We start from the raw sequence: 17,447 nt of genomic DNA on the forward strand, positions 1-17,447 counted from the left end.
GGTCGGTTTGGGATTGATGAAGAAGGAACTCTGTGATAAACATTGATTCCTGTTTTACGAATCACTTCTGACTTCGAGAAAGTGCGGCCCCACGTTCAAACCAGAAGCTGACAGGTGAATCGGTAGTTCAGAAAAAACTTCCCTCGCTCGGGGCTGTCAAGGGTCCAGGCGACGTCCAAGTGGTAGGAGTCGGCCATAGATGGAATGCTCCCAACTGACCTCTTTCGAACTCAGACTGGCGGAGACCATTGGACAAGATTTTGTGGCTTGGACGCCATTCTTCCCGGTGAGACGCTCTGGGACTTGTCCTGCCAAGTCAAGGACTTTGGCTCAGGATGCATGTGCCGTCCTTGTACTCGAAATTACACCCGCAAATTTGCTTTCATCACTCATGAAGACGAGATCGGACATGGAGAAGTGACCGAAAAGGAAGAGAAAAAGCACACTCTCACTCCGCATCCCCCTCCTCCATAACCACATCCTCACCCTCACCCTCCCCGCCATCCCCCCTCTCATTGTCCTTCTCCCCCGCCTTCCTCGCCCTCTCTTTCTCCCTCCTCTTCAACTTCTGCCTCCGATTCTTCTCCATCCTCTTCGCCCGCTCATGCTCCTCCTTCTCCCTCTTCGCCACCTCCGCCGCCTCCTTCCGCTCCAAACCCCTCGCCCGCTTCTTCCTCAACGCCACCCTCGCCTTCTTCCCCTTCCTCGCCCTCCCCCCCTTCTCACCACCATCCACCAACTCCGACTCCAGCTGCTCTCCATGCCTCGCACAAACCCCTCTCCGCGCCCTTCCCGCCGGATCCACGACCGTGACGCGCCACGGCATCGCGCAGCCCGGCCAGCGCATCGACGTCGACCGCGCGAGGACGTCGGCGCCGGTGACGGCCGCGGCGGCGAGGCGGCGCGTCGCTTCAGAGGAGGGGGCTTCGGCGAAGTAGTATGAGTGTGGGCGGGAGGGGTTGACGAAGCCGGCGGGGCGGTCGGGGTCGAGGGAGGGGGAGCGGAGGCGGATTTTCTGGGGGCGTGCGGGTGCTGTTGTTGCTGCTAATGTTGTTGTGGATTCTGTGGAGGCAGCGGCGGCGGCGGCGGCGGGCGTGGCGAAGAGGCGGAACTCGAGTTCGTCGGCTTCGTCGTCATCGTCGTGGTCGTTGGGGGCGGGGTTGGGGTTTGTTTCGGTGGGTGAGGCGGCGATGGGTAGTGCGGCGCCGAGCTGGGCGTCGAGGCGTGCGCGGAGGAGGGCGGCTGCGGCTTCGGGATCGGGCGAGGAAGAGGCGGAGCGCGAGGGAGAGGCGGAGTGCGAGCGGGTGGAGAAGAGGTCGGAGCGGCGGACGCTGGGTGGATATGTTAGCTGGGGCTGGCGGAGGTGTGGGGTTGTGAGCACTGCTGTGCGCAGGTGGGCGGAATGCGACGGGGGCGCTGAGGGAGACTTACCGCTTGGCATTTGGTATGGCGAACATTGTGAGGGTATGGGACGTGGTGTAGAAGCTGTGGGGTTAATATTGGACTTTTTTTCGCTGAGGTGTGGTGCGATTAAAGTTTGACGCGGCGCCAATGCGAGTGGAGCGATCGGCAGACGCAGCGCTGATCTCTGCTGTCGCTCCGTCATTCAGCCATTCCAATCTTGTGCATGACCAGATCGGACTTGCGGCTTTTCGGATATTCCCGCCCATCGTTCAGGTACTTGGGGTGATACATCAAACAAGGCAAGCATACAGAAATTGCGCCATTTCAACATTTCACCTCACATCGCATTCGCATTCGGATTCACCATGCCACCATCCATCTAATAGAATATCTAATTCCTTGGCCGAACCCACGCCGCTTCACCGACACAACCTTCGGCAACAGCCTCTTTCCACCCTCTGCGCACACTATAACATAGGAGGACAGCGTAATGAGCGACGCGGTTGAACAACGCAGCGGCGGTGCGACCGCTGCGGATGAAGAGGATACACTGCAGCATCAACCCCGGGATGGACTCACCGTTCAAGGCGTGGCTGGGGAAGGTCAAACAACATAAAGTAGAGCAGGAACCGCACCACTGGACACGGATATTGAGAATTGAATCCATACATGCTGTGCAAAACATGCGAGGTGAATACACTCGCATAGTGATATATCGAGTGTCGCAATACCAAGCGTTCACAACATCCTGCATATACGGGCTTCTAGAGATACCGAAAAGCCGCTTCCCCTTCCAGGACCAGCAACAGCCTGTTAAATGTAGCCACCCTTTCCCCGTACGCGCTCCCACTCATGTGTTTCCTGATGACCCCGTGTCTCTTGGTACAGATGAACTGTTTCCGGTATCCACATAGGACGATGAGATCATCTGGCCTTCCGTTCGATTCGAAGAAGAGGGCGGCGCAGCCTGCGTCGCGGTTTGCCATTGGTGACTGATAGCAAGATGGCTGTGAATGTGGCTCGACAAGGAGCAGCAGACCGGGAAAGAGTGTTGTGTCTTGCCGGGAAGTTGTTGAGGTTGGTGCGGTCATTGTTGCTCGGATCTCACCTTACTGGCGAATCGCCCGGGGCAGCTGGACGTCTGTGTGACAGCAGCGTTGACGGAGCTCTCATGTTGGGAGTGATAATCTGCATGACACAATCACCCAGGCCGGCCGAATCACCAGGCACCCTCCCGGCGCATTGGCCTCTCAACACTCTTTTGGCAGGCACGAGGGTACCAAAGGTCCGTTGCTGGGTCAGCAGATCAGGTGCTCGCTTAGGCCGGGCTCTCCCATAAAAAGCTCGCCGTTCTTCGCCCAACCTCCTCTTCTTCTTTTCTTCTTCAGCTCTCTTTGCCTTCGGGCTTAGATCAAGTGTAGCCAATGGCTTTCTTAGTTTAATCTCTAGGACGTCTCTACGGAGATATTACCTTGATTTTCTGATTTTTGGAACCAGGCACTGGGGCGCTGAGCTTGCTCATCTCCAGAGCCACTGTGCCGCCTGTATTGCACTGTCTCGGGCTGGCGCGAACCTTTTTCGTTGAGCGATCCTGTCTTGAACAGGTCCTTGAGGAAGAAGCGCCTTCTGCCTCTGTTGTTTTGCCTTTCTCCTCGCCATCTACCTCTCCATCTGCTCTACTTCGCCGATGCGCTGCCATTGCAACCTTGCGCCGTGCTGGCCTTCCTGCTGTCGCTGTGCATCTCTGTTGCTCTACTGCCTCAGTGCTGTGACGTTGAGTGTGTGCCGCTGCGCAATCTGCAATGGACAGATGCACTTTAGACAGGCCATGAAAATTTCTGCGCGCGGCTCTCCAGTGCAAGTACTCGGACAAGCGCGCTGCCACAGCCTTTGCGCGGTCGAGAGGCCAGCTTTCCAGCAGTGGCACTCCAAAGCTGACCAGCAATTCCTTTCCTAGATCGCTTGCTTGGTCCTCCTCACCATGCCTCTGCATCTGCCACGACAATGAGCGCTCCCGCCGCCGTCAAGGGCTGTCCATTCTGCCTTAAACGCTCAGTGCCTCTCGTGGCCTCGGAATCTTCACCCACCACCACCACCTCACTTTCGCAATCAAGATTGCGTCCGACCCTTCTTTCCAGCGGCCTCTACCCTTCGCTGCCGTTGCACAGTCTACACAGTCCTGGCCAGCTTTTCCCCTCCAGAACTAGCTCACTGAGCACAACCAAAATGTCCAATACTGCCTCTGTTACGACCGCAGCCCGCTACCTCGAACAATACACAATGATATGGAATGTCGATGAGGGAGGTCGAACTAGTCGCGCCGCCCACCACGCGCCGCCCGGCTAGGCAGATGGGGTCACTACGCCGCACATTTTCAGATCCCCAGTCTATGTCCAGAGAGCATCGCTGTCGCAGCAGGTAAGATTGCGACTGTTTGATAAGCTGGCGCGGCTTCAAACGCTCGAGCGCCGTTGCATACCCCGACGCGCGACCTATCTACATCCACCCGCCCATTCTACCAATATCTCGCAACGTGTTCCGCTTTCGCTCTCTCCAGGCCACGGAATGTCGACATAAGTATCCGCTCACGGTCCGCGCATCAATCGCTCGGCATCCACGAGAGCCGGCACAAGAAGCAAGACTTGGTAAGAACTCCTTTTTCGCAAACCACCCCCGTGAGTCTGGAAAGCTTATCGCTCCATGCATAGTTGCGAACACCAGCTCTACACTATTTGATTCTTTGAGACACCGACACGCAGCGCTACACGATCCGCCAAGCATGAGTGTAACAAGACCCCACAATCCCAAGCCACACCCCCACGCCTAGACGCAAGGGGCCAACCGCCAAAGCTGGGCTTCTGTCCGCGCTAACACCACAAAACGGGCATAAAGCAGAAAAATCTTAATGAGACATCAAGGCAAAGAAAGTCTTGGATACCCACTGTTCACTCAGAGGTATGTAATCCTCTCGTCATGAGTGTCGGCTTAATTAACGATGAAGACATGGCGGTTGTTTTTTTGCCTCGGAAGAGAGTCATGACGAGCGAACGGTAATCAGCGGGATGTTCTCCAGCAAACGGCTGAGTTCTGGCATCCTTTGGAAAACCGGTCGAATACAAACAGGTGCCAGTTCGCAAGCCTTTCCACGTGGCTCCGCGCAAACCTTGTGCGTCATTGACGATTGCGTACAGTTTGGACTGATCGGCCCAGTGACTTGGCCTTACGTCGCAGCAAACCATGACTTTGCTTTTCTTTTTCTTTGTCACTCCAAATACGCTTAGCATGGTTCAGTGGAGCGCATATATCCAGCGCATCCAAAGCGAGAACCGAACCACAATCCATACAACCGAGAGTACCTCAAAGACGCCAGATATGGATCCAACTGCTAGTCCTTGGGAGCCACCCCAGCCACGCGGTGGAGCAACCAAGTTTGCTTGTAGACCTCGTTCGCGACAGCATGCTCAGAACCGTAACCCTTACTTGGGGGTGCCCAGCCAGGATCATCCCTGGGACAACCAGAACGTCCGAGCCTTCCGCCATGTGCTTCCATCTCGCGAGCAGATTCTGGGTGAGTCCTCGGGAATTTGCCGTAAGACTGCTAGCTTTGCTCACGTTGGTCAAGCGAACGGACGTGTCCTCGAACCAGGCAGCCTGCTCCAGGTCCTGACAAGTATACACCCCATCACAGGCGAATGCTTTGCCTTTCTCGTCCAGCTATCACAAGCAGAGCAAGCCACAAAGCCGCTTGTCAGAATACTTTACTGGGGTAGGGGCATATCGATGGATCTGGCGATGATCTGGTTGGAGTACCAGGTCAATTGGGATATGCATAGAAAGCTGCGTTCCGTCGCCCAAGTCACGCCCGTGTTCTACGAGGATGTGTGGGGGGGAATGTGATGGGAAAGACGCTGATGCTTCATTTAGCTCAGGACAGTGTCGGAGGACTTTTGCATGAGTAGTATTCTTAGTAAAAGAGAGGTTGCGTGAGTAAAGGGGTTGAGCACTTGTATCACCTTGAGTTCATGACTACTTGCTAATTGCTTCCGTGTGGACCTCGAGGATAGCTTCTACTAGTGTGAATAGCTAGTGAATATTACAAAAACAAAAGAGCTGATTGCTCTGCTTATTTGTCAACCTTCTCATGTGAGTCCCAGGCCCGTACCTGCAGTCGCAGAGCACTGCCATGCTTATGACGCAAAGTTGTCTCGCTGCTCCCTTAGTCCTCCCTTCCAAGCCTCCACTCGGCGCAACGAATCCCATTTATCTCGTACTCGTCATTTGACATTTATATCATGGCCACGACTAACCACAAGAGCCTGATCCTACCTTCCGTGCACGACGCTACTTCGATCTGCTTCCGTTACAGGCAGCTCCTACAAGACTACACCCAGTGCCGTCGCACCGATCTGACGAACGACCCTGACACTGAAGAGTACGCAGAGAAGTTCGATTTCCTGCGGAAGTTCGACTAGGAAAACAAGCGCGTCGCCGCTCGCATAGAGTGGCTTGCTCGTAAGCCGCTTGCAGTCGGTTCCCACATTTCTCTCGCCATCAGAAAACCATCCAGAATGGCCCCAAGATTTCCATCTTTATAGAACAGATCCAGAACATTTTGCTGATCGACCAAAACTGCTTCTGCCCAAATGAGGTGGACCGATTGATAGATTCCGGCAACCCCCGATTCACCTTTACCATCTCCGCTAACGGAACTGAACACCCGATGAGCGGGGGCTTGGAGGTGACGCTCCCATCCCTTTACTTGGACGAGGATGGTAGCACGACCTGCGGAGCTACACTGCGATATGTAGCAGAAAGCGGTCGGAAGGCTGTAGTCCTGATGCTCTTAGAGAGAAAGTCAATAGAACGTATGGAGCGAGTGCTGACGATTGTTGAGATTGACAGAGAAGCTTAGCAGAGTAGTGAGCCGCACATAACGTCATTTCCGTGGAATTTGCTGTGGGATGCTAACCTTTTGTTTTTAGGTTTTCCTCGTCACCATATAGTGTGAAGACGCTCTCACCTCTGAGGTGCCATCTGACTTGGCCGGCATGGATGGAAATACCCCTGGCAGAGCACAGCCTAGCTGGAAAATCTACAGACAGAGGACGCCGGAGGGAGAGGTTCGGTCCATGGCAAACGGCTTGAAAAACAACTAGTCTTTAGACCACCAAGGTCCGTGGATCCCTATCATCAGGAACTCTGCACGGTATTAGCCGGTGAACTTGTGTACAAACACAGTTGACCCTTGCTCAAGTATCAAGCAAGTCGTTATACAGAATTGAATGTTCCTACCTCACAACTCTGACAAGGGTGGGCGTTAACCTTGCAAACGCCAGTCCGCACTCTCTTTCACGGAATGGCCTTGGCTTTGGGAGGTTGTTGGTACCCCATTGTCCATCTCAAGTCCAGAATTCGTATTGACACCAGGCTGGCTACTCCTCGACCATAAGAGGCCCTCGCATGCCATATTTGTCCGTCTGAAACCGGGTGGAGAGTGGATGTATCGTGAGCGAGCCTAGTCAGTGGATTCAAATATGGGACGCTACGGCTTTCAAGGAACGTCAGTCAAGCAACTAGCAAATGAAGGTTATAATCTTACTTGTATGATTACGGGCAGTACTTGGGCTGAATCTCAGGAGGCGGAAGCGTTGTAAGCAGTGTCTTCTCAAGGTCGCGGAAGGTTCCATCCGGGCCGTCGAAGCTGTCGGAAGTGAGGCTTAGATACATCCTGCTGGAGTTGTAGCCAAGGCAGCCGAAGAGCGCAGCACTCCAGGTATGCTGAGATTGGGGCTGACGAGACACAAGATAGGTGGGGTCTACTGTCTTGTTGATATGAGCAAGCTCCACTATGTCGCGAGGCGCGGTGCCCGCGTAAATGAAGATGGTACCGTGCTTGTTTGCAAACTCTGCCTGGAGTCAGTATTACTGTATGGTATTGCTTCTGGGGGTTTTACGTTCAAGCCGCTGCATGCCTTGTGGAAAGCGTTCATGCTTCATGCACTCCCGCACGACGAAGTGTCGCTTCTCATGAGCTCGATGTATTGCGCGGTCGTCCAGTCGAACAGCGTTGATCGCTTGCAGACAGCTGTAGTAGCGAGTTGTAGCACTTTTGTGTCCCTCGACAAGCAAAATGGCCCTGGAGTTCCAGCGCGACCCGGCCTCTGTCCGCGGAATAGCACCAGGATCAGCAGCGTGACCACGAAGTCGGAGAGGTGTTGCGAAGCAATTGCTGACCTTACTGTGCATTTCACACTCAAGCATGCTCCTGGCGCATTGGGGGTCCATGTTGGTCGAGTTAGAGGTGAGCGTGTATGTTGGAGGTGGATAGGCGATGAAGACGTTCGGCATTGGTCCTATCCCAATCGATCAACACGTAGGTGCAGAGACGTCCGTGCTGGGAATCAGGGTCCAATGCGCAGCGCCGCAGATCCAACAAGAGCTGGCGCAGGCAGCTAAACTCACTCTCCTTCCACAAACCATCCGCACCCGACACCCACCCTTCCGAGCGCTTGGTGTCATACGCACCATGACGAGCGCTCCCATAGAAGTCAACTTGGCCGATAAAGGCGACGCGATCAAGCAAGACGACGCGACCGAGGAAGTCATCGCTCCGATGGAAAACAACACTGCTGTTGAGGATGGCGCGCCTGTGGAGGACAACACCTTCCAGGAAGCCGGCGCTCTCACGGGTGACGACACTGAGGAAGAGGCCGCCTTCCGCCATATCCTTCAGGTCTTCGCGGAGTCTGGATTCATCCTCGGCGCAGTCAAGTATCCCGGTGCGCCCGGAAAATGGCCTCAACTCGACTCGGACGAGGACCGACACTTCAGTCTGCGTGAGACCTCGACCGGCATGACGGAATGGAAGGTAGCCACCAGATCCGAGCCGCCGACCCCTAACATGCGATTCTGGTACCTTCTCCGCCCCTGGTTCAACGACAAACAGTGGCACCCGCTGTCCGATCTCGACTTGGTGACCCGTCAAAAGATCTACTTGGTCAAGCGCCATGTCATCGGTACGTACAATAAGCCCCCCCCCGCACGCAAAAGACTGACCTTGCGCTAGACTCCGCCACGTCCGGGCTTATGAGGCTCACGTGGCCTGGAACTGTTGGCTTCGGCATACGTATCAGGCGCGACTGGCTTACTGGCCGCGCTATTGTCGAGTTGTATATGTATAACATCAAATGGTCTAGGGTCGCGGTCGAGTCTAGCAATGCTTGCGATACAGTCCTCGAGGCCTTGCTTTACTTGATGGTCAAGGTGGAAAAGCTCTGTGACGATAGCAGCGCAGAAGGTTGGGACGTCCTTTTACCGTGCACGTAAGTCCTCAGAAATCCTTTTATATGCAGCTTCTCATATGGCTTACAAATCATTATAGTCCCCAAGCATTCTAAGGTCCGTGCCTCTGCTACGATAATTGCGACTCGAAGCAGGTTTGGCTTCTAAGAGGGTCAAAGGGGAATAATGAAGTCAATTGGGAAGATGTCATGCTGGCATTAGGGGAAGCGGGTTCAATTACTCGTGCATGTTGTGGTGGTTAAATGGCTGGGGACGCCGTGGTACTATACGGAAACCTATAGAGACCGAAAGGTCTTTCATAATGGCCAATCCCTCGAGATATCTTTCCTGTACAGATTCCACACTGTCTCTGCCGTTCCATTGCGCTAAGAAGTCTTTGTTGATACATTAACCATTCAAAGACCGCGGGCCAAGATCCTCACTTTTGTGGTGATCTAATAAATGTTTTATGGGGTCTGATAACTCCTTTATTACACGCAGTTAAAGGGCCCTTAAGCTCTTGCATAAATACCGTCGGGCTCATGCTGCCGTCAGTTACAGTCAGTGTGAAACTCGGCAGGAAAGGGATCGTTACTAGTCGAAAGTGGAATGTTTGCTCATGCCTAAGAATAAATTCCGGTCTCCGTCAAACTATTACGTCCAGTACACTAGTTGGACAGGAGGAACAGGAGCGATTGGGTTTTCATTGTGCTCCTGTACGCAGAGATCATGACTTTTAAAGATTGCGAAGCTGCAGTAATTACAAACTCATAATGTTTTATCGCACGACCGTAGACCTTGACTCAATGAACGAATGATATGTAGGGGTGGGAATTTGGTGGTTCTAAGCCCCGGTATGCTGATTTACTATGGGCTGCATATTCAAGACTGACCTATGTCAATCAGCTAAGGACTGGCAGTAAACATGGCTGAACTGGTTTGCGCTACCGAACGCAGCTCTGGGGTGACCCGCTTAGTCACTATAGCAGCATTGCGCGGTGCGCTCCGTCAGCTACCCTCACTTGTACTCTGCACATACCTCAACCTCGTGCTCACCCGTCACCTTATCTAAAACGTCCGCAATTCCTCCAACGCCGAGCCGAACGCGCATCCTTTCCCTGGCTACCTCCCAAGACTCTCCCATGGATACTTCGACCTCTCAACCAGGCGCCCCGCCACAGCGGGCTGCTCCGAAGACTGCGCCTCCGGGCGTCCCTAAGAAATTGGGGACCTGGACCTGGTCCAACGTCGGAAAGCTTCCCGGAGTCAACAGAGTCTGGAAGGTTCAAGGCTACACCCACGACCCGCGCGAAGCTGCGCAGCCTGGCGATTTGTCTGGCTTCTACTGGTTTCAGACGTAATAGCGGCAGGATGGAGGGGCGAGCCAGTGGGCACCCCTGACGAACGGTTTGCATGGTCCTTAGCTGACGAACCACAGAGGCCGATGCGGATGCCCTCCAGAGGCTGTAGCTGGACAGCTTCTGCGTGCCAAATTATTTTCGATCGCCAAGCGCGAGGGCTCTGCGAACCGTCTTGTACGGCTCCTCTTCGACGACAAACTTTGTGATGTGCGTTAAAGTGGACACGAACACTTCGTTACTCAAAGCTGACATGCCCTTGGTCGCGCAGCATTTCGAAACCCTTTCAGTAACCAGTCAGCCCGAATTTCTCCACTGTTCCGAGGGAGAGTTGTTATACATCGATCCTCGTCCGCCATTTGTATAATACCAAGAAGCCAAGCATGGAGGGCAGTGTTCGACAGGAAAAGCTCTGGAGCTATACACTTCAAGACCAAGAACATGTCCATCTCACGTTCTCATGGACTTTCATACATGTTTGCGAGCAAAATACTTGGTAGTCCAATTTCATGCAGATGCCGACACGTTATAGGTCTTGAACGGTATTTCTCGTGTTCTGGTAGATCTTGAAATGCTCCCCTCTTGGTTCCTGTGCCATACCGACCAGAACTTTTGATTACTAAAGACTCCTATTCCGGATACAGGAACAGTCCTCTTAACACTTGATCATGCGCCGAAATTGACTTCGGTGAAGTGCAGAGTTATTTTCGAGATGCTGGGTCTGGTGTCTCCCACCATATACAACGTCGAGAACATTCCGATTCACAGCTGAACGTTTTGAGTGAAAGTTGAGTACTGGTATAACGCCGAGCTTGTGAGCGTCGTTGAATGCGCGCTTACGCTTGATCAGCGCGGTCCGGGTCGAGCCTCAAGAGTCGCGCTTGTGTTCCCGTCACCGGTATGCATTGGCCCGCGAAAACATTCGTCAGAAACAAATCGGAGCTTGAATTGCCCTGAGAAATCACCGCATGGCGCCTTGCGTGAAATCAAGCAATACCTGCTTATTCCTAGTTCGCTCTCACGAGTAAGCACCGACGAGCTTGTAAGCCGCCGAATATAAACATGAGTAATGTCGTTATTAGAGAGCAAACAGTTGGGTTTCTTTCAAGCAGGGTATCAAGGGAAAGCCACAATGGAAGCGCGGGTTGGTGCACTCAAGTGTTTGCTTTAGGGGCGTGTCATTGCTGGATGGTTCTAGTAGCGTCGTAGCTGGTGGAAAAGGTCGGACCTCGTGGGGTCGTCGCTACACGAGCTGGTAGAATTCAACTCTTCGTCATGCCTAACTGGAACATCAATGTCTGACAATGCAGCTCAGTTACTGAGAGAGTGGCTTCACATTCCTGGCTATCAAGCTTTCGCAGCAAATAGCAGAGAGCCGCAGCACCTGACCTACACCAGGAGAGTAGTAACACGAAAAGTCAGACGATCCTTAGCCTTGATCGTTCTCACGGAGGCGCAAAAACCAGAATTGGCCATGAATCACCAGATTGTTGTCTAGCGAAACGCTACGTCACTGGAGATCCATGATCAGGTTCCGAACGCTCAGTTCGAGTCATCAACCAAGATGCTCCGTGCGAGAGACTGTCGCTCTCAGGCAAGTCCGACCTACCTTGTGGCAGTGCCGAGTCGGGAAGGGGCTGGAAAGCGACGCGCGGGTGTCACAACCGTCGCCACTTGAGACCATGGGCCCAGCGACAACAACAACCTCAACCAAACTCACAAACTCCAAACCCACACTCAACACCGGCTTCCTGCTTTGCCATAGTACCAGCCCTGTTGGCCTGGCTCTGTCGCAGAGCAATCTCGCCCGGCGCTGCACCTCCAGCGGGGCACACAGTCGCCGTAAGTTTCACCAGCATGCTTCCTTGCCTGCTTGCTAGGTTGCTCTCCCACCAGCGCGCCCGCTCGCAACCAAGCCTCAGCTCCTGGAAGCCCCACGCTATTGCCAAGCTGACGAGATCTTCCTTCCTCACAGCCTGCTGATCCTCCTGCCGCTGTCTCCCTCTTAACACGACGCCGCTGGGAGCCTTGATGGGCAGTGTTCCCACCAGCCACTGTCAACATTTGCGGCGCCTCCTGCCGCCGCTGTCAACACTAACGCTCGTTGAGAGTAAAGCACATACGGCGGATACTCCGTCGGCGCCGCTGTCGGCGCCGGCGGTCCGGCGGGAGAGGTAGAGGGGAGAGAAGAGTGTGAGACAATCGAGTCGGCGTCGGTACGTAAACAAACGACACGTCGCGAGAGGGGAGGTATGCGGCGTGCTGACTGCTGACTGCTATCCAGGCGCGCGATGCCGACTCCAACCATGGCCACCGTCAAGGATTCCGTCACCGAGACGGCTTGCGCCTTGTCTGCTGCTCAGCTTTACTTCAGTCAGCTGGCCGGACAGCCCTGCCGCCTTGGCGACACTGAGGCCGAGGCACTTTGTGTGTTGCTCGGCTCCATCATAGAGAGGAGACCTTGCATTCGGGTACCCCGGAAGTCGCTCTCCCCTCCGTTTCTCAACTTCATCGAAGCTGGTGCATCGGGCGGACAATATCTGGGCCGCGACCGGCTGTGGGCCGCCCTGGCCGCCTGCGCAAAGGGAATACACGGGACGGCCACGCCGGCTGAAGACTACGTAGGGTTCCTCCTGCCTGCGACCGCTATTTGTAGCGCCAGATGCTAACGTGTGGAATAGCACAAGATCAAGCGCGACCAACGCTGCGTCCTCTCCGACGTCCTCTCCGACGTCCTCTCCGACGTCGTGGACCGCAAGAAGGCCGGTCGCCGACCCCGCATCTTTTTACACGACTGAGAAAACTTCAACGCCCCGATCGAGACGGCCCGCCCGACGCCGAGTACGAGACCGCTTCTCTTCTGTTCAAAGGCGACAGAGCTGGCTTGGTCGGCCATGTTGACGGTCTTCCCCGATATCTACAACAAGCACAATGGCGACGATGCCTTGCCGTTCGATTGGAGTTCGGAAGATTCAGGGGGCTGATGATAAATTGGGGGACACGGATGAGTAGGATATCTTCGTGGAGCGCCTGGTTCAATGGAAGATGTGAGACTGAAGTCTAGTTCATACCTTTGTGGTGACGACTCGTCTTGCATGTGCTAAATTCATGATGCACACAGTACCGGACGAGTTCACTTACTCATGACTAGTAGTATCAGTCGTTTTACCATCAGTCGTCTTCCCAATCATCGCGGTCAAGGGAGCATCGCTGCAATGATTACACGCTTGGCGCTGTCAATCCCCACACGAGGCCGTGCTGTCAGAACTGGAGCAAACAAGCAGCGTGCTTGGCTCTCATGAGGTTATTACGTCACAAGCTGAGGATCTCGGGCAGTCGGCATAGTCATTGGCTCCATGGTGTGATGGCGAAGTCATAGAAGGTGTCGGGGAAAGCCGGCAATGAGAATATCACAGCGCATGTCGAGAAAAGTATAGCAGCAAGCAGTTATGATATTATGGTGAGGCAAAATCAGACCATTCTGTGTTCCTTGGTTTGAGCACCTTTGGTGCGCCCTTTTCGGTGTCCCTCTACTGCGAGCTCTTGCAAGCAACGGAAATAGGACGTTCTGAAATAGTCGTGTGCAGTTGAAAGATCAGGGGTAGCACGGCGATGAATGCCGGCATGTTTGCTTGAAGGTCGGTAAAAGCCCATTGGCAGTCCCTGGAAGTATAGCCTAGTTCTGCCCGCCGTATTGACCATATCAGTCCCTTTCCCTGTGTACGAGATGGGCAGGGATCATCCGGTGCATCAAGACGAGCAGAGCCTCGATCTCAGAAGGGCCAGTGGTATTGTCGAGGATCTCGAAGTTGTCGAAGAAGCTATTGTCCCTGAATACGAGAGTGATGGGAAACTCCCTGCTGATCCTTGCGTAGTGAGTGTTGCGGCGATCAACGCGGCCACTAGGACCAGTGCTGATCCAGTAGCGGGTATCGCCGTAGATGCGATGAAGCCCTGTTACCAATGTCAGCGGATGTGTTCTCGAGGAGACTGAAGACTGGTAGGAGAGAGAACCACTCTTATACATGTCATGGCAAAGGCAGTCCAGGATCTCCGTGTCGCCCCTGACAGCCTTGGCGAGCTGGATGGCGTCGGACCAAGGGAGCCTGATCAGCGAGATGCAGAGAGCGCGGGTGTTGGTGGCGTATATGGGCGGCGACATTGTGGGGAGTTGCTGTGGTGGACGTCTTCCGGGGGTTGCTGGTCTTGGGTTCAGGTGCAAGGAGTGGACCTTCAGGCGCGCTCTATATAGGTTTGACTGGTCCCTCCAATCCCGGACCTTCTGCCAGCGAAAGCCGATGACTAACCGGACCGCAGACTCGCGTAAAGGTCAGTGCCACTGGAAAAGAGCCGCGAGCTGTCCGTGCGCACTGTGAGGAGGTGCTGCTGGCGTGCGGCGTACCGGCGCGCGCGCATGTGCCGGCCTACTCCCGCGCACGACAACCCGGCAACCCGTCTGCAAGCCACCTCTCCCGCCCACCCCACCTAAGATGTCGCACCGGAGCCAAACCGAGCGTGAGGCGCGCAGGATGGTCGATCGTACGTCCCCGCCTTTTCTCTAACCCCCCGACAAAGCGCGCAAGCTCACACAGCCCAGTTCAGCTCAACACCCTGAACCACGCCTACTACAGGCACCTCAGTGCTATTCCCCATGTTGAAGAGAGCGTCACCGGCGGGCAAGACCTGTTCGAGGCTTTCCTTGTCGTTCGCGCGACCAACGAGTGGCATTGTGTAGCCTACTCTTACGGACTCAGCCGCGAAGAGGCCGTGATTAAGCTGGTCCACAAGCTGCTGGCACATGAGATGAGCCTGAGGTTCCAACATCGTGGCAGGAACAGCCAGCGTGTAAGCACAGATTCCCGTACGATAAACCTCGTGTCACTCCGTGTCTGACGATGGACAGGCACCCTTTGCCTCGCGCCCGACCCCTCTGTGTCAAGTTTGGCTCGCCGACAGCCCCAAAGACAGCTCTGAGGTTTGACTCGTCGTGGGTAGGACAGCTTGACACACGCCAAACGAAGATGGGTATTGCAAATCGGGCGGTAGTCATCTTCGTCAGCACGACAAACGTCACGGGATCAGTGGTACTGGTGACATGGTGACGAGCAAACGTGGACGAAATAATTTATATGAGATCTTCCTGAAAGCTTGGACTTCGGGGTATGAGACTACCATGGCATAAAATGGATAATGCAGATATCCCTGAATAGTGCGGTCACGACAGTTGCGTTCTGACGTCTTGAGTGTCGCGCCTCGCCGAACTGATCCCTTTAGACGATAGCCTAACCGTGTACTGCAAGATAGCTATGGAGCCACCATCTACCACAGCAAATGGGCACACAACGGATATGACTCGAAATGCGTGAACCAAAAGCACAACCTGGCGAGAGGCCGCATGCCGACGTACGACGGCTGTGGTTGACAAGCGACAATGTCAAGCAAGACGAGCTTGCAGACCGTCCCTGTTCAGGTTGAATACCCAACTCGCACATTGTCGTACATGTGCCGCGTTAGCAAAATATCACCTGCTGCATAGCTTGGTAGCCTAGGCCACTAAATCCACGGCACACATTGACGAAGGCGGACACGGCTTTTTACAGGCTTATCAACACACTAAGTACATCAGACGGAATAAACACAGCTCTTCATCAATTGACGTTCAAATACGCTTGGTCATCATATCTCTACGACAAGCTTTTGCAACACTTCCCACCTTGTCTATTCGCCAGAAAATACATCATTATCTGGAACCAGGTACACAACATGTGTCATCATCTCGACCAGCCTTTAAACCACCTTCAAACGGCTCCATCAAACCCAAAAGATTTTCCATAAGAGCTATGATACTATCCAACGGGACGTAGAAACAAGGGGCAGACAAACCCGAGTTGCTTCCGCCCTCGACACTTCCCTCTGTATCTGATTCCGGATGACATATATCTCCCCTTTTGTGCTCAAGTGTGTCGTGGACTCGTAGTGTCCTTTGAGAGTGAGGATAAATGCTCTCGGGAGAGTGGACGCGCCTAATAGAGCCAACCACTACAAGGGCAGCGCGAGATCTACATGGCAGCCGAAAAAAGTTAGCGGTATGCAAGCAGAAGTGGAGGAGGCATAGCGTATGAAAGGTAGCAGCGCCCATCAGATCATTTTTCTCTCATCGACAATCTCCAGAGACCGAACAGTTATTATTGTCTAAAGTTGCGATAACGAACAAAATATTGTGTGTCATCATTGGGCAGGGGAAGACGCAAGAGGGACATGTGTTACTTGCCAGGAGACAATGAGCCATGAAGAATAACGAGGCAGTTGGACTGGACCAGGCCGTGAGCTATCTAAGTTGAGTCAGCGTGGCACTCGATGGGGGAGAGTATCTCGAGCAAGGTCCAGGAGGGTACAAAGTAGAGACTTACATGGTCAGGATAGATGGGAAGCATAGCCTTAGCCCAATTCGTAGTCTTAAAATGCTGTCATAATGTGATCCTGTCAGCGTAGATTCTTGAGAGTGTTGGAAGAAACTAAAAATTTCCGAGTCTGCCCTCAGAGAAAAGAAAGTGGATTTTTTTTTTTTTTCATAACAACCAAAAGATAGCAGCTGCCCGAAGACAACCACACAGTGGTTCGTTGCAAATGTTCTGTTTAGCTATATAGATTTACTCATCACTGGGCGTGCTGAAGAACTCCTGTGCATGCGCGCGGAACGTACTTACATGGGCAGCAGTGAGGGCGCGGAGGGCGGACCGACGGACGGTCCCGAAAGATCTGGGTGAGTGCCAAAGAGTCAGCGAAGCGCACATCATGCCATGAGAACAAAGCAAGAGTGAGGGTAGAAAAACAAATCAGAGCTCTCTTTTGTTCGCATCGGCCCAGCCGCTAAACCAATTCGCCGCAACGCGGTTAGGACAGCCGGGCCTCGAAGATCAGGTGTGCCCTTAGGGGCTCATCATTGGAGAAGTGCAAAAGTCAGAGGAAGTGAGAACTTACTGCGAAGGAGTGATGCGGACAGTTCACCATCGCGTGGTGGCATCGAAGCAAGGCTTCCCCTGCGCAAGGTAAATCGAAGTCAGCAGAAGCATCCACGTTGTGGCGTAGCAAAGAACAGTCCGAAGTGCCCAGTCAGAGTTTTGTTAAATCATTGCCGATCAGTCCGTTCCAACCAACATGCGATCCCGGTACGCTGCTGCCGGAGTGCAAGGACAGCATGTTCCTGGTCGTAGCCGCATTGAAGACGAAACTGACGGTTCAAATGCAGTGAAGCGGTCATCATCAGGCAAGGGGTTGTTTGATGAGGAGACTTACATGAGTTGAAGTTGACGCGCGAGAATTTTTCTTGTGTAAGAAGATTGAAACAAGAAGATTATTTTTAGCTTGCGCTGAGAGGCGAAGAGAGCTTAAAAGAAGAAAAGA

The 17,447-nt window shown here is 53.8% G+C and overlaps 8 protein-coding genes across 8 annotated transcripts; 5 read left to right on the top strand and 3 right to left on the bottom strand.

The window, feature by feature from the left end:
* Nucleotides 1-448: 448 nt before the first annotated feature.
* BKCO1_1100060 (uncharacterized protein) lies at nt 449-1,457 on the bottom strand (the record flags this gene model as incomplete). The annotated part of the gene is made up of 2 exons (XM_020270418.1): nt 449-1,331; nt 1,432-1,457. 2 exons carry the CDS (start codon nt 1,455-1,457, stop codon nt 449-451), a joined length of 909 nt encoding a protein of 302 aa, XP_020132690.1.
* Nucleotides 1,458-4,641: 3,184 nt separating this feature from the next.
* Nucleotides 4,642-5,301, top strand: BKCO1_1100061 (uncharacterized protein; the record flags this gene model as incomplete). The annotated part of the gene is made up of 1 exon (XM_020270419.1): nt 4,642-5,301. The coding sequence occupies one exon, from the start codon at nt 4,642-4,644 to the stop codon at nt 5,299-5,301; it is 660 nt and encodes a 219-aa protein (XP_020132689.1).
* Nucleotides 5,302-7,011: 1,710 nt separating this feature from the next.
* BKCO1_1100062 (uncharacterized protein) lies at nt 7,012-7,752 on the bottom strand (the record flags this gene model as incomplete). Its single annotated transcript, XM_020270420.1, has 2 exons — nt 7,012-7,310; nt 7,359-7,752. The coding sequence occupies 2 exons, from the start codon at nt 7,750-7,752 to the stop codon at nt 7,012-7,014; spliced, it is 693 nt and encodes a 230-aa protein (XP_020132688.1).
* A 178-nt stretch (nt 7,753-7,930) lies between these two features.
* On the top strand, nt 7,931-8,801 carry BKCO1_1100063 (uncharacterized protein; the record flags this gene model as incomplete). Its single annotated transcript, XM_020270421.1, has 3 exons — nt 7,931-8,420; nt 8,471-8,726; nt 8,786-8,801. 3 exons carry the CDS (start codon nt 7,931-7,933, stop codon nt 8,799-8,801), a joined length of 762 nt encoding a protein of 253 aa, XP_020132687.1.
* Nucleotides 8,802-9,827: 1,026 nt separating this feature from the next.
* BKCO1_1100064 (uncharacterized protein) lies at nt 9,828-10,046 on the top strand (the record flags this gene model as incomplete). The annotated part of the gene is made up of 1 exon (XM_020270422.1): nt 9,828-10,046. The coding sequence occupies one exon, from the start codon at nt 9,828-9,830 to the stop codon at nt 10,044-10,046; it is 219 nt and encodes a 72-aa protein (XP_020132686.1).
* A 2,303-nt stretch (nt 10,047-12,349) lies between these two features.
* Nucleotides 12,350-12,841, top strand: BKCO1_1100065 (uncharacterized protein; the record flags this gene model as incomplete). Its single annotated transcript, XM_020270423.1, has 2 exons — nt 12,350-12,664; nt 12,725-12,841. 2 exons carry the CDS (start codon nt 12,350-12,352, stop codon nt 12,839-12,841), a joined length of 432 nt encoding a protein of 143 aa, XP_020132685.1.
* A 905-nt stretch (nt 12,842-13,746) lies between these two features.
* Nucleotides 13,747-14,205, bottom strand: BKCO1_1100066 (uncharacterized protein; the record flags this gene model as incomplete). Its single annotated transcript, XM_020270424.1, has 2 exons — nt 13,747-13,997; nt 14,058-14,205. 2 exons carry the CDS (start codon nt 14,203-14,205, stop codon nt 13,747-13,749), a joined length of 399 nt encoding a protein of 132 aa, XP_020132684.1.
* A 328-nt stretch (nt 14,206-14,533) lies between these two features.
* On the top strand, nt 14,534-15,024 carry BKCO1_1100067 (uncharacterized protein; the record flags this gene model as incomplete). The annotated part of the gene is made up of 3 exons (XM_020270425.1): nt 14,534-14,582; nt 14,641-14,888; nt 14,947-15,024. The coding sequence occupies 3 exons, from the start codon at nt 14,534-14,536 to the stop codon at nt 15,022-15,024; spliced, it is 375 nt and encodes a 124-aa protein (XP_020132683.1).
* Nucleotides 15,025-17,447: the final 2,423 nt, after the last annotated feature.

The sequence above is a fragment of the Diplodia corticola genome, assembly GCF_001883845.1.
Source record: "Diplodia corticola strain CBS 112549 chromosome Unknown scaffold11, whole genome shotgun sequence".
NCBI classification, from domain to species: Eukaryota; Fungi; Ascomycota; class Dothideomycetes; order Botryosphaeriales; family Botryosphaeriaceae; genus Diplodia; species Diplodia corticola.